At 34.3% G+C, this 16,971-nt stretch overlaps 1 protein-coding gene across 1 annotated transcript in view; it reads left to right on the top strand.

The window, feature by feature from the left end:
- Positions 1-136: 136 nt before the first annotated feature.
- The window catches only part of LOC138703739 (ELMO domain-containing protein 3-like), a 28,885-nt gene continuing 12,050 nt past the window's right edge, over positions 137-16,971 (top strand). The window contains exons 1-3 of the mRNA XM_069831871.1: positions 137-676; positions 1,233-1,389; positions 8,398-8,521. Coding sequence (XP_069687972.1) covers positions 588-676; positions 1,233-1,389; positions 8,398-8,521 — 370 coding nt within the window. The 5' untranslated portion in view covers positions 137-587. The remainder of the gene's footprint in view (positions 677-1,232; positions 1,390-8,397; positions 8,522-16,971) is intronic.

The following is a 16,971-nucleotide window of genomic DNA, read 5'->3' as shown; positions in this document are numbered from 1 at the left end:
TCACAGTCTACTATATACAGTCACGAAGCTTGAGTTTTGAGGGTGCTAGAAACAATAGACTGTGACGGTTCTATTTTGTATTGCCTGTAATGAGGCGATATTAGTGATCTTAGTGGTGAGCAACTACCTAATGTTTGCATATTTACTACATATTGAGCTTCGCGACTGTATATACTAGATTGTGGTATGATCTAGGGTTAAATGGCTGACGTTAATGAGAATCTCTTCCAGTGTGTAGACTTCCGTTTTATATCCTGGTTACCAATCTTTACTTTTCTCGCTACACATTTCTCGCTAGCGAGATCTCTTCAAGTTCTGACAGCCTTATGTTGCTGTTATTCACAGTGGCATCAAGATTAGGAGGAATCGTACATCTTTCTTTAAATGTACTTTGCATTGTTTATAGATTTTGAAAGCGTAGAAGTATAAATATTATAACTTCAGTTTCTCGATGTTTTGTTATGGTGATGTGTTATTTATAGTTTCCGATGTGTATAAGTGGTGTAGAAGATGTAAATAAAACATGCAATGTTTGTGCGTTCTTAAACTGAAAGACTTGGAACAGTTTATTAGTTGTCACTTCCGTGATGTCAATTGAAAATGGGGTTAGGGAAAAGGAAATATTGGAGTCTGCATTCGAAAGACACAGACATAATATTAATGTTGAAGATGCAAGGTAACAGATTTTTAATTTGTTAATACTTTATTCCACTAAGTTTTAAGGCTTATTTAAGATAAAAAATAATAGTGTCATTTTAGAACTAATAGCCTACTAAAATTGAAACCGGCAAATAGCTATTACTACCTTCCTACATTTTAACTTTATCCTACTTCCATTAGGCGCAGTAGATGTACTAAATATAATTGTATATAATTTTGTGTTTTTCAACATTCTTTATTTTTATCGTGGAATACCTGCAGATTATGAGTTTATCTCTCATCATCACAGTAGGCCTACTGTTATGTCTTGTTATGGTTTAAATTATTTTTTAAATCTAGCAACGAGACGGAAAGTATCGTTTTTGTTAGTTATAAATGGTGGATTTTAGATCCCGCTATCGGTACGTACAATACGCGGGAGGGAAAAAAGTAGGTACTTAAATAATTGAAAATAACGCCAGAATTATAATACATCACTCTAAAGATAGATGTTATCACTGATCACTGCGAAAGCAGTGATTTTTTGGCTAGCAGCAGATAAATGGTTAATTACACTTTTTATGTATATGTAGATTGGCCTGTGAAGCAGCAAGGGAAGAGTGGAATAATGTGGCAACAGTGGAAACTGCTTTCAGGAACAGCCTTGAGCCACGGCGTTCCCTTATGCCTCACATTACTGTCCAGCAGGCACTGGCACACTTTCAAGCATGTGACTTGTCGGTAGAACTGGTAAGTTTGCCGTCTCCCTCTTCTCATTAAGGGATTCTTTTTTAAATGAATAACATGCAATGTTCCACAACCTCCAACTACCTAACATCTACACTAATGTCTTCGCATCCAATTGTATTGACAGCTGGACAAAAATAATATTTGTCAATTATTCTTTGAAATTCAATTAAATATGCAAAGGCAGTAAACATATTTGTTTTGATACTTTGGTCAGAGAGAGAGAAAGAAAAACTCATCCGGCCTTAATTAAGGATGACCACGAGGATCCGGAAATGAATAGCAAACAAATACAATTAATTAAATATGAATAGTGTTATAAAAATAAAGTGTAATAATTAAGCACCATTGATTATCAATTGTAAAATAAAATCTTAGAAGATGACTAAATTATACTGATAAAAAAAGATTTTATTTAAAATTAGCATATCCTTAATTAAGGCCTTCTGAGTGGTATAAATGAAATTGTATAATCTGCAGGGAATCTTTGAGAATTTGCGAGATGATTTTTTGAATTTCAAAAGATGATATTGATAATTGTTTTAAAAAATGATATGTAAATTTTGGTAAAGAACTCCGAGCACCAAAAAATAAACCTGTCACTGACCAATTGAAGAGAGGAATGTTATACTTGGCACTAAGGTAGGGAATACAAGGTTCATAAATGGCCCTCTTTTCCTGATCAACCTGATGAGCTTGGTTTAGATCTCTCTCCATGCGTATAGTTGGATCTATGATAATACAGACGTGGACAAATTATTAGACTAAATTAATTATATGTGTAACAAGATTGTATTTATCAGCAGAAATAATGAACAAAAATGCATTTTACACAGATATAATGAATATAAAATGGAGTCTGAAGGTTACTAATATTTTGTGAACATTCCCTTATTCTTTATTAACATGCTGATTTTGTCAGGGATGCTGGAAACCAAAGTTTGGCATTTTCTTTGAATATCAGTATCATTTAGCCAGATATCAGACAGTGCTTAAATGAGTCTATGTTTTGTTGTAAGCATCTTTTTGTTCACTTTCTTCATCAGTATAGATCACAGATTTTCAATTTCGTTCATGTCCGGTCTTCTTGCAGGCCATAGGAGAACAGACTCTTGAATATCTTCTGCAGTATATAATTAAAACATCAGTAGTACCAACACAGACAGACAAAATATACTTAACCATTGGAAAAATATACCATAAGGTGTAAACAATCATATTTACAACAATTGAGACTCTGTGAATTATACTGATAGTTGATATGACGAATTGCATTATGTTTCCAAGAAAACCGTTTTAATCTAATAATTTGTCCACATCTGTAGCCTTTTGTTGTTGCCTGTTTATTGCTATTATATCCGCTCTTCTGTGAGAGTCGTCTTCAGAAATGCAGTGGACCTCTTCATGAACTTCCCAACCCTTGTTCCGAAGAAGACAGGCGATAGCTCCACAGACTCTATGATGCCTGTTGTTACGCAATAACTCTCCTTTCCGACAAAAGTCCAACACGTGGCCAAGAGTTTCTGTCTCGTTGCAGCCTGGTTGACGGCAACGGGTCGTGCTGAAACCTCTGCCAGGAATGAAGCGCACTGCAGTAAAGTTGCAGAACATCTTGATTGCATTAATATATATTATTCTGAAGACGACAAATTCCTTTTGGTGCTGACCCATGAATGTGAAAAAAAAAAATTAAAGTGTGATTGTCATCCAGATACAATCTTGTCGAAGTATTTATCATTATAACTATTGAAACATTTTGGAGCATGCTTTACCAGAGTACTTCGGTATCTTTTGTCATTTTCATTCCAACATGCATTATCACCATATTTAAGTGATCCTAAATTAATGCTTAGTTAAATAAAAGTATTTATGTCTGCCAAATTGGATCCAGGGAAATACTCATCTTTTACAAAAACGATCGTAAAAATTACGAAATGGTGTAATGTACTGAACATTTAATAAATCCTATCTTGTCAATAATCTATCTCATCTAACCCTACATAACTATGTCATTGACAGTAAAATTCTACAGTGGCCGGCAGATGCTGCAATTATGACGTAAGAGCCAGTCAGGCCTCAAGAGCTTAGAAGAGCGAGCAGTTGAGTCGTATTACTGTTATCACGCACCAGCGCAGTGGCGTCGGTGCAGCAATGATACGACAGTTCTTGGAGATAAATTGATGGAATCACATTCCTGTATTTTGCTAGGAAATGACTACTCTGCGGTCATGATGGCAACATTCTTGGCAAATTCCCCGTCATTAAAAGAACGCATGTTCTTTGCAATGGCTAGTGAAATCCTATATCTTAAGCCTTAAGCTTACCATTGATTCACTGACAGTGTGTTCCCTAGCTTCACTTAACAATTTACCTTTCAATTGCTGCAATAGTATTTGTCGATATTCTCCCCCATATTTGCCATAATCATTTGTGTGGCATAGAGAATAATGGCATTGTATATTGAATTTCTTTACATGCTGAAACAGCTTGCCACAAATCAAACACTTCGCCATTCCTCCATACTCCATAACACAGTTTGATCTCGACAAAGCATTTAGCTTGGGCACGATAGTAACACAAAGTGATGGTGTGTTTCAAAAGTTTAAATATACTTTACATACTACTCACCAAGTTAGGGCCTAGATAGTTCAATCTGTATATTGTGTAGGAAAATGTCTGTTAAAAACACTTGAACTGTTTTCAATTTTCCGAGTAGACAAAGTGTTGTAGTACTGCTTAAATTATTTATTTCTATATTTGTATATTTATAGCAGTTTCGGAGCCTCATTTACATAATGCGAACGCTTCTGCAGCTGGCTGTATTATGAATTTCATATTATTATAAGTATATTAAATTTGATTACAAACCAAAATATTTTGTTACATTGATTTATCACGGATGTACAGTTTTGTTTTCGTACAAATGTATTGTAATTGTGCTGTTCTCATACTACCTCAGACAAATGGATCGCGCTCTGTCATTGCATAGGCGCCGTACCACCACTGTTCAGTTGAACCTTCTCTCCTCGCTGTGCTCAGTATGCAGAGATTGCCGAGCAAAGAGCGTGGCGGCTCCGCGGTATGACGTCACAGAGCACGGAACATGCCAGTCACTGATCTAGTCACTAATCATTCTCCTAATAAATTTATGTAAATATAAATTTCTGGTTTAATTATGTGAATCCTACTTAATTGTAATCTAATACTCATATGTGTACTAATGTGTTTATTTTTATTTTTACTCTGTGCATTTTTTATTGAATTATTGGCTTCTGTTTTTATGTGATTCGTATTTGATTCTAACACATTAATAATATTCCACTATGTTTATTTTTATTTTATGAGGTAAATTTTTATGCAACTACCTCTTTTGATCTCATTATGTACCTAAATTGTAACAGTATGTAATTACTTAATTCCGATGCATTTGTATGTTCAACTATGTATGCAAGTTTTAATCCTGGTTGAGTGTAAGAGAAGGCCTTACGGCCTTAACTCTGCCAGGTTAAATAAAGCCATTATTATTATTATTATTATTATTATTATTATTATTATTATTATTATATAGTAGTAACTCAAACTTCACTCAATTGGAAATAATAAAATTACAATAACTTACCAAATAAAATAAATATAATCACTACAAAACACCTCTCATGACATTACTAACCATATTACAAATTACAAGTAATTTAATTACTACAATTTTATTGTAACACACTATTGTCGTATCATTTTCTCCAGTAGGCTCCAAACCTCCCAAGGGGATTATTTTATTTAAACAAACTTCTCCTAAAATAGGGGTTGTCCTGAAGGTCAATGTAGACCAAAAATACAAGTATTAGTAAATGCATACAATTTTATGAAAATCTTTCCGTGAGAAATATAATTATTATTGTTGTGCTATTAATTTATTTTATATTACCAGTATGTGATTTCTAAGAAAGTAGATTGAATATTTTAGAGCTGTCAAAGAGACAGTCTTGGCCAAAAACGATTGAAGATTGAATTCTTTGCAGAAATTAATACATTTTTTTGTAATCGTGCCTCTAGGACCCACTAATAATCCAATAATTTCAATAGTTTGTAACTTATACATATTTAAATAATAAAGAACAATTGTACCATAAATTTGATTATTCTCATTGTTGAGAGTTGTTGAGTTGTATTCAATTCGAAGCGGATAGTAGGATCTATTACATAGTCTGTTGTGTTGTTAAAGGGTTCCTGCAGTGAATAGGGATTATAAAGAATGGACACTTCGCGTCAGTACCTTTGATGTAGCCGGACTGATTTCAATGACCTTCAAGCCAGCTAAAGCGTGAGATTCTGCTTTTAATAATAATAATAATAATAATAATAATAGTTTTATTTTCCCTGGCAGAGTTAAGGCCATCAGGCCTTTTCTTCCACTCAACCAGGATCAAATCACATACAGAAAAAATACATACCGGTATACAAATATGAACTTAAAAATAATAATAAACATAATTAAGTAGAAAAGAGAGATTGAATATATATACACAATCAGTATTAACTTTGAAATAACAATAATAAAAAAATATATATGTAATAAAAAAAAAGAGACTGAATACATAATCACAAACAGAAAAATACATTCTAGTATACAAGTATTAAGTTAAAAGAAAAAAAAAAAGAATTAGTACATATGAATATAATCTCACAACTAAAGGAATAGTACAATTAGTATGATCAGCACAGCACGTGTTACATTGAGACAATGACAATTACCAAGATATTAGTGTTAATGGAAAAATAAAGTAATGACTGTGTAAAATAATAATAATAATAATAATAATAATAATAATAATAATAATAATAATAATAATACCTAAAAACTAGTTCTGTGCATTTAAAATATTTCTAAACAACCTAATTTTAAACAACTGGGGACTAAGACTACCCCTGATTTCCAGCGGCAGCGAATTCCATGAGCGGGCCATGGCTATTGAGAAAGAACTTGAGTACAGAACTTTCTCCCTAGAGTTGGCGCTGACATCACACCAGCTAGCAGTCGACACAGCGGAAATATAACATATATAATTAATACATCTAGGTACATTATGTACTCAAATAAAATAAATTGGATCCATAAAATAATAAATCCGTCATTAACTGTAATGTCTAGACTCTAGAGTTCCTTTATAATGACAGTTGAGACGTTGACCCCAACAACAATTAAAATATGTAATGATTTGATAGCGCTGAAAATGGAAAAACAAAACTCTTACGAGAAGTAAAACCATATATCTATATTATATTATATACAAATATTAAACGAATTCGATACTTAATTTTATAATTTATTATATTATTTTATAATGTAATTTATGATATCTGAAATATAAAATATTGTTATTACAACTATTTTGTCACTGAGAAATAAGGAAAAGCTGTTAACTTGAATTTAATTGAAGCAAAGCGTTACTGGATTATGCAATAAGGTAGGCGATGTTTGGATCCTGTGTCTCAACTCTATTCTCAATTATTATCTTAGCGTATGCTCGATTACACTAACCTCTAGTGCTTGAAAGTGGAACTATACGCTGGCGCACAGAGAAACAAAACACAGGAAAATTCGCTCAGTGTTCATTCTATATAATCCCTATTTGCTGGTTCCTGTTTCCGATAGACCATGGATTTCTTCATAGGTGGACAATATCTGCGTTCGTTTCGTTTGTAACATTAGAAAATTCGATCATGTAACACCGTCACTAGAATTGTTGTCTTGGAGTCCACTTAAAGAAAGAAGATTCTTCAACTCTCTCTTATTACTATTTAAAATCATCCACACCTCCACATCCTCTTACCTAGCATCTCGTTTTGTTTACCTTTCACTACCTCGAACCCGGAACATGTACCTTCTCTCTATTCCTCTGCACAGAACATCCCATTTTTTCCCTTGAGATTGTATTATCAAATTTTGTTTGTTGAAGTCTAAGTATGTAGATTTAATAAATCTTTTCACAGAGTAATACGTAGATTTAGTAACAGGTCTGTAAGTAGCAGTGCTGCCCTTCCTTGCTAATGCATCCGCATTCTCGTTTCCCAGGATTCCACAATGGGATGGTATCCATTGGAATGCAATTCTTTTATTGAGTGTTATTAGTTGAGAGAGCATTTTATTTATTTCTGCTATTTGAGATGAAGGTGTGTGTTTAGAGACTATTGATAGAATAGCTGCTTTGGAGTCTGACAATATAACTGCATTCTTAAATTTATTGATGTGGCATAGAAGATTCCTGAGACTTTCACTTATTGCAGTGATTTCTCCATCAAAACTTGTTGGTCCATATCCAAGAGATCTATAAAGTGAGAAGAGACAGCATGTAGCACCTGCACCAGCACCTTGTTCTCTGGAGATCAGGGATCCGTCGGTGTATAAATGAAGCCAATTTTGTGGAGGGTACCTAATATTAATTGTCTCTAAAGACAATTGTTTCATTATTTCAGTGTTTACTTCTGATTTCAGTATTTCTTCTGTTAAATTTAGATTATACTCCATATTTAATAGTGTTAAAGGGTTTGATTTAATTTGTAAGTTTTATAGGACCTTAACTTAATTTGTATTATTTTCATCAGTGTTTGTATTTCTTTTTTGTATTTATATGTGCTATCTGGTAGGATGGAAGAGAAGGTCTTATGGCCTTAATCCTGTCAGATTGAATAATAAATATAACCCTTGTTCTCTTGTTACGAAGAGCTTGAGCGATTGCGGACCTGATTTTGTGATGTCTGGCATTGCGTAATGTCTCACTATGTGGGCAAGATCCAAGAATGTGGGCGATAGTGAAGCAGTGGCGACAATGGTTTCTGTCCACGGATCTGCCTGGAATTGCGCATACAGCCGCAACATTAACGACCATTTTTATAGCATCATGGGGAGGGTTTGTTTGTTTGTTTATGTGTGTGTCTTTTTTTTTAATTCGATGGTCAGTGAACAATGGTTCTTAATATCGTAACATTTTTTTTTTTTTTTTTTTTTTGCAGGCAGAGGTACGGGGCAGCGTGGAGCCTCGGGGGCTGTGTACGTTGTTGTCATGTTTACTTGGTCCTCCAGAATTACATGATCACCTTACAGCAGAAAGAGATCTTGTATTTGCAATTGCTCAATGTAAGTCTTTACTGTACTGTAAAGTGTAATTCCTTTTTTTGTGGCTGCTTGCTGGCATCTCATATAGGTACGTTCAATGACCAGGAAGAAAGAATTGTTCTGTGAAAGAACGAGTGCTTTTAAAAATCAAATTTCTCACTTAAGGGGAGGCAGAGACGAATATTTCAAAATCCACAAAATTTATCCGATTTGTTTGAAATTGATCATGGATACTAAGTATGTTATTAGTAATGGACATAAGTTTCAACGTTCTAAGTACAATAGTTCTGTAAATATTAATAATTTTATAAAACTTTATATCGTTTGATATAAAATGCTCCATATTGTAAGAAATTTTCAATATTTCTTTTTATTGCCCATTGTGCAACTCAAACGAAGAAATGGATTCGGAACACCTCAAAATCTGTGCTTCATTGGCTGGTCATGATAATATCTTTGAAAAATATTGGAGTGCAAGAGGTCAAATGACTGTATTGTCAAACACCTGGCATTAGAAAACAACAACAACATATTTCTTTTTATTTATATGTTCAGAGAAGGTATATAAATAATGATAAGTATTAGTTTATTATGGGAATAATATAGTAATGCAGTTATCTTGGTTTTAATTTCATACTTTTAAGGGCACAAAATCAAAAACTAACATCAGAATATCAAAATAAAGATAATAAAAATGGAAAAAATCAAATTTTCATTTTTTCTTCAGTTTTGTTCGAAAATTTCACCTCTTCCTCCCCTTAAACAAAAAAACTCAGATATATTAGATCTACATGCTTCTATTTCTAAATTAACAACAATTCCTGTTATTTGTATTTATCAGAATACTTGACAATTTGTTTTTTTTTTTTTTTTTTTACAAGGTCATTCAAGAAATTGTCAAAACTACATGTTTGTTGCAGGTGAAGGATTAGCTATGCATTTAATTTGTTATGTCAGTTCGTAAGTTTAACTATCCGTTATATTCTGTTTATGATGTTGAAGTTCTGTCTAATGAAATATTCCTAATGAATTTATTATCCAGAGCGACATAATCGTTTTAATTTTTTAGCAACAAGGCTCAAACTCTCACACATACAGACTAGTCTTGCTTAAAACTACTCCTCCCTCATAATGAAGAAAAATAATAACAGTATATATTTTTTATTGGGCTATTTTATGACGCTGTATCAGCATCTAGGTTATTTAGCGTCTGAATGAGATGAAGGTGATAATGCCGGTGAAATGAGTCCGGGGTCCAGCACCGAAAGTTACCCAGCATTTGCTCGTATTGGGTTGAGGGAAAACCCCGGAAAAAACCTCAACCAGGTAACTTGGCCCGAGCGGGATTCGAACCCGAGCCACCTGGTTTCGTGGCCAGACATGCTGATCGTTACTTCACAGGTGTGGACGAATAACATTATAAAACGAAGTGAAGTAAGTGAAGTGTATCAACTATTAGGACCTATGATGTGAATATAGTGCAACATTTTTTGTAGGTAGTCATAAACAGTGGCATCAGCAGAATTTTGTCAAGGGAGGAGGTCATTATTAAAATTGTTTACAGTTTACATTTTTGATATTAAAGTTTTGTTTTTATTTTATTTTAGTAGGTTATTTTACGACGCTTTATCAACAGCTTAGGTTATTTAGCATCTGAATGAGATGAAGGTGATGATGCCGGTGAAATGAGTCTGGGGTCCAGCACCGAAAGTTACCCAGCATTTGCTCATCTTGGGTTGAGGGAAAACCCCGGAAAAAACCTCAACCAGGTAACTTGCCCCAACCGGGAATCGACCCCTGGCCACCTGGTTTCGCGGCCAGACGCGCTGACTGTTACTCCACAGGTGTGGACTTAAAGTTTTGTGTATTATTATTATTATTATTATTATTATCATTATTATTATCATTATTATTATCATCATCATTATCAGCTGAGTTTTCACAGGGGGTGTGAAACTAGTTCCAGGAAGAACGTTCGTGACAACATCATCATGCAGCTGCGAAGAAACATTTGCCAATGTGAAATTTTCATTAACCTTGCGAGAATTACTACTACCTGACTATTTGCTAAAAAATTGTAAAATTGAGCTTTACAGTCACTTAGAAATACAAAGAACCCGGAACGATAATGTGAAGTTTATATTAAAAATAATCACTGTCAAATGCACAAAACGTTAAACATTTCACAATAAAGTCAAAACAAACTAATAAATGGGTGAATACCACACTTAAAATGAGTTTAAAATCGACAGTGCACAATATTTAACAACATCTGCACTGTACAACTGTCAAAACAACCTTTTCAATATGTCTCACAAGTTAAATTACATATTGTGTCAGTTTCATTTTATTACAAGGTCAGTACTAGCCAGTAGATCTCGCTGTAATAAAGATAATATTGTTATACTTCGAACTTGCTGCAGCATCAAGCAGAGACATTATATTGAAGGAGGGGTAGGAGGACTATGCCTTATGTCGATGTAGATTTTGTTACTCTGACAGTGAAAAATTAGAGAAGGGAAAACGAATATGGATAAAAAAAAATACTCAAATCTAAGTATGTCATTTTTTCAAAAAATTCAAGGGGGGTTCAAACCTAGTAACTCCCTCCTTGCATACGCCCCTAGACTCGCCAATATATTATTTTTTATTTATTACAAAAACTGCCCCCCATTGAGGGTAGCCCTTACGGACTCAGTATATCCTCAAAAAAAAATTAATATACGTATGTAAACATAGTTATTAAATTTAAAAAAAAGAAACAAAGAAAAGGGCATGGAAAATTACAATTGCTATTAATGTGGCACCATGTGATTAATCAGGATTTGACAGGATTTTTTTAACACAATTATCATAATGTCATCCCTCAGAGATGTTGACAGAGCAAACTGCCATCGAAATTCTTCGAAAAAAGCTGGTATAGTCCCTCGAGCACCTATGAGCAAGCCGAATACCTCAACGTGAATTAAGGCATATTTCAGCTTGAAATAGTTGACTGTAGGCTCATAGATCGACTTCTTCTCATGGTGGACCTCGGCTGACTGATGACATTCTACTTCAAAACGTATCGTGGGGTCCACAATGATGCTCTGTTTAGTGTCAGCATTGTACACTAAAATATCTACTCTTCTAGTTGACCCATTTTCAGCTAGACAAGAGATTTCTTCTTCTACTATCCAGCCCATATTTGTTAATGCAGCAGCAATTTTGGATCTTATAAGATGATGTCTAGAGTTCCTCAAGAGCAATCCCTGTTCACAGAATCCCAAGACTTGTGCTAAAGCTTAAATCTCCGGGCAGCCATGCTAATATTCATTATTTATATATCATACAAATGTATTTATAAAAAAAAATTGATTGATTTAGAGAACAATTGAACAGTGTGATCCCAAAACGTGCTCAGTCCATTTGGCCATTTTTATGATTTATACATGCATCTATATGATGCTTATATTTTAAGCTTCTTTTCTTCCAAAACAACGCCAATCCTTGTCTAAAAGTGTGTGTTATTGTGCATGTCACTTGAAAACTCGCTTAGTCTGTAGAACGGTGACGAAAAAAACTAGCCCAGTCCTTCCATGATAATGGACTGAATGCATTTTGGGATCACACTGAAATTTTTTATTTAAATAGATAAAAGCTTAACTTAATTTATGGCAGTGATAAATTGATATACTGAAGCATCTCTCTTTGTTATGTACACATACATTGGGGTCATAAATTTGAAACAATTTTTGCAAAATAATAATGGCAGGTAAAATAGACGTATGAAGCATGTCGAGATACACAAGACCAGTAACTGTTCATTAAAAAAAAAATTATCCATTTACATCCCTGAATGACATTGAGTCCCAGTAAATTGACATAAATATGTGGATTTTTTGGAGCTCAGTACACACAATAATGGTGATTCACTCTATCATTCAGCTTCAATTGTGCTTTGCAAATTCCTCATCCTCTTGTGCCTTTTTCTTGAATGATAAACATACCATACAGTCATATTTTTTTTACTACGAGTATCCTGCCAGTATCAAGGAAGTTATTTCATACTATGTTCATCCTCCTCCAGTCTTGACACTGAATTGCTAGCTATTGATGCTGCTCTTCAGTGTGGTGCTCAAATTTCTGAAAAATCTATTTGCATACTTACCGACTCCAAGGGGGCTATATTTAATATAATTAAATATGTACCAAACCTATATGCACATAGAATTATTCCAATTCAGAAACAACTACTTAAACTAAAAGAACTCCAAAAGGAAATAACATTTCAATGGATACCTAGTCATTGTGGTATACCTGGAACGAGAAAGTTGATAATATTGCAAAACATCAACATATTTGCAACCAACACCTCTTCAAGTGATATCTCTATCCAGTGCTTTTGCTTCAGTAAAGTCTAATTTTACAAACCTATGGATGAACAATTGGCTCTCTTCTGACAAAGGAAAAATTTTACAGTCAGTACAAAAGAAACCAAATGACCTGGAAATGTACAAAAACTTGCCCAGACATGTTCAAACATTTTTAACAAGAGCCAGAACAGGTCACATTGTCACTCAGTTGTACCTACACCGATTTCACATTTCTGATAATCCTACTTGTCTGTGGTGTTATAATCATGATGAAGATCTGGAACACATTCTTCTATACTGTCCATCCATAAACCACAAAAGAAGTAAATTAAAATCATCAGTACCAGTTGCAGAAGACAGCCCTGCAGTATATATTGACTACACCCCAACTCTGGCTACTAGCAACAGGCATCTATAATGAACACCAATCAAAATACCCCTCATTTCTCGTGAAAAACAACTGAATAGACTACAGTGGACTTTATGTTGTCGGCAAACAGCTGAGTACATTAAGAAGATTGATTGATCCTGCCAGTTGCATTGTTGACTCTCGCATTTATGGGACTATAGAGGATTTCATGTTAAGAAAACAGCATTGAGTATATGAGGCTGTTCCATCAAATGACCAGTTGCCATAGAAACGCCTACCCACCACATAGCTTCTACAGTGTGCTTGGCAAGATCCATAAAACCAATGTATTTTTCTTAACGTGAAATGCTCTATAGCATTATCTTTTAATAGAATATTACACTACACATTCCCGCAGTAATTCAGTTAAACTTTGAAGTCTAGATATCAGTGACGGTTCTTCGGGGGAGGGAAGGGAGGAACGTCCTCCTCACATTTTTCTTTTTTTGAAAGTAAATACCAAATGAAATATATGCCTTGAAATTCGAGGAAGATTCGATAATTTTTAAGTTCACAGCTATAAGAAAACCTCGGTTGATCGAGTTTTAAACGACGCACACTCATGTGCTGCTAGAAAACTGTGAGAAAGATGCGAGATTGTTTGTGTGGAGGAAAGTCAATCCATTCCTCCTTTATTGCAGTTTACAGACATAGACAACAGCGCACTAGCAGTCAGAGAAAGAAGCAGAGTTTTAAAGCAAGTAAATGAATGGATAGGGAGGAGATCCTCCTCTGTATCAGCGCATGGGCAGGAAATAGAATCTGACTGGTTGTGCAGCAAGCTCGCTACCGCTGCCATCTAACAATGTTGCATTCAACTAGACTATAACACATCTAGGAAGAGGTACAATAAAACACTTTTAACGCAAAGCTATGAAAGACACCTTATAAACTTGTTTTTTAAATTATAAATCATAAATATTATTCATTGCACTTTATATAGGCTACTATTCATGGTTTGAAACTTTCAAGGATATTTGAAAGTTAAAGTTGGGTTTATATAAAACAAAGAGGAAGTAGTTAGTTCTACGTTAGTATCGCAGGTCTTTCGGCCCCTGAAATTCCTTCCATTCATTGTCTACTAGACAGGGCAACAGCCAAGTTGTCAGTTTTCTACAAATATATTTGAAATTGAAAGTAGTTACTCCAAACTGCATTATTTTTAACATAAAAAATTAATCAGCCACCGGCAGCTTTGAACAATAATGGTAGTATGACTTTACAAGAACTGACATTCTTCAAAAGCATGTGATACTGAACTTGTAAAATGTACATGTGACAACACTGACCACGAGGGTGGGTGCAGTGTTCTCACTTTCCTCAGATTATTTCCCATTCCCATTTCCGTAAAACAGTTCTGATTACGTGTTAGTAACTATAGTCTCTTCTAACACGTGTAATGCTGTAGAGTGCGCGAAAAATGCTGCGAGGTTGTGAATTTTCTTGTAACTGTTAATTTGTGCAATTATTCAACAATGAATCGAAGTGAAATCATAATATATTTTGGAAAATTTAGGAAACTCAGTTTACGAGAACAGATTATTGCTATACAGAAGGGAAGCCAACCCCAACACTACCTGGTCTTACATATATGTATGTAGGCTAATTTGTAGAAGGTGTCATTTCGTGCTGTTAACTTCTTTCCTCCTCTTGAGAAATACGCAGGAGCCACCACTGCTAGATATATAACATCTGTGAAAGTGTGTATATATTTTTGGGCCCTGCTGTGTTTGCGTGCATGCGAAAATACTAAAACGAACTGTTAGCTATGTGTAAATTACAGTCCGGAATGAGATAAAATGTGTTGTCTCAGAGTCATTGATGATAATATACATTTATTATTTAGAATGCCATAATGTTATTAAAGCGGATATGATTGTGCCTGATGATAAATCTTTCTATGGATATTATCATATCGAGTTACAGGACTTTCAATGATAGGATAATTTGTTTCTTGACTTGTGGTCATTTTTGGTAGTGAATCCAAGTATCCACCCACAGATAGGTCTGGTTGTGGTTTGCGAATGTTGTGACCCATGTTTGGTAGCATGTTCAGCAAGGTACTGCCTTCCACAGAGCGTGTATGTCTTTCAGGTATTTGTAGACCTTCTTCTTGCTTTCTTTTGTTGGCATTCACACACCTGAAACATTTCTCAGCGTGATTTATTGGATGATATAGCTAGGATACTGTTGAAATACATATTATGCCATCTATGGTGGTCAAGTTATTACTGTGCTCACAATCAGACATTGTCATGGGGGTAGATAAAAAAGTTCTTTTTTTTTCCACCATGTTAATAATGTCAAAACAAGTGCTTGTACAAATTTTGGTCACTTGAACACAATTACGAGAGCCATAAAAATTATTCCCTGAAAGAAAGAAAGAAAACACAATTTCTTTGAAAAAATTCTATTAGAACAGATACAGTTGTTGTTGTTTTCTAATGCCAGCATTTGACAGTAAAGTCATTTGACCTCTTGCACTCCAATATTTTTCAAAGATATTATCATGGCCAGCCACTGAAGCACAGATTTTGAGGTGTTCCGAATCCATTTCTTGGTTTGAGTTGCACAATGGGCAGTTAGGGGATAGATATATTCCAATTCTATGTGGGACAGATATAATTGTTGAGCTACTTTCCAACATATTCCTCACTGGAATTGAGACATTTGTCATAGCGTGAGATCGACAGAGAGGTGCAGATGGTTCCAATCCCAGGCGGCAGACTTCTAAGACAAAGAGCTACGAACGTTGATCTCACTGTGTAACAAATGTCTCAATTTCGGTGAGGAAAATATCTCAACAATTGCTTTATCTGTTGCAATAAATCTTTCCATTAAATTTTGTTTTCTTTCTGTAAACTGCCCCAGGGAATCTTATTTTTTTACAGCCCTCGTAATTGCGTTTGCGTGGCCAAAATTTGTATAAGTACTCATTTTGACATCGTTTGGAAGAAATAACTTTTTTGTTTGCCCCCATGAGAACGTTTGCTTGGCAGTTAAACCCGAGATTCGTGAGTCAAAACCAAACCTGTGGTAATTAATTTTTAAGGGTGTAAAAAACTTTAGCATGCATTCTCTCAAAACCAAAGTAAAGATGCAGGTTTACAGCACAAAAAAAAAAATAACTACATAGGTTATCTCTAAATTAATGTAAGTAATGTTTCTCATTCATCATACAGAGATAGTTTTACTTTTCTAGTGCTTTCAAGAAGTCTTGATATAATTTCCCCTCTATCCTAGCTATGTGGGGAACAATTTCGCCTTACACTTTAAAACAATTAAAATACATTGTTTTTTTGCATATTGAAATATGCCTGGACATAGATCTTTAGAATATGGATGATTGCATGTTACAATGAGTTAATAACAAATATTGATGACTAGCCGTACCCGTGCACTCCGCTGCACCCGTTAGAAATAAATATAAAGTAATTACATAATTAAAATAGGACGTTTGATTCAGGGAACATTCGTGTTTGATAGAAAGATAAATCGTTTAATATGTTACTTAATTTAAATTGTTTTTAAATAATTAAAATGTGATCATTTGGTCCAGAGAGCACTCAGAAGTTACTGTAATAACATTATTGCATTATGTCCATCTAGAGAAACTACACTTTCCAATGATTAAATAGTAATTAATTATACGAATCGGTTAATTTAGCTTTAGATATTACTTCATACAAACACAGAAACATCCTCTG

Source organism: Periplaneta americana, chromosome 7 (assembly GCF_040183065.1).
Source record: "Periplaneta americana isolate PAMFEO1 chromosome 7, P.americana_PAMFEO1_priV1, whole genome shotgun sequence".
Lineage (NCBI taxonomy): Eukaryota > Metazoa > Arthropoda > Insecta > Blattodea > Blattidae > Periplaneta > Periplaneta americana.
The sequence above is the reverse complement of the archived record's forward strand: the minus strand, read 5'-3'. Positions and strand labels throughout refer to the sequence as shown.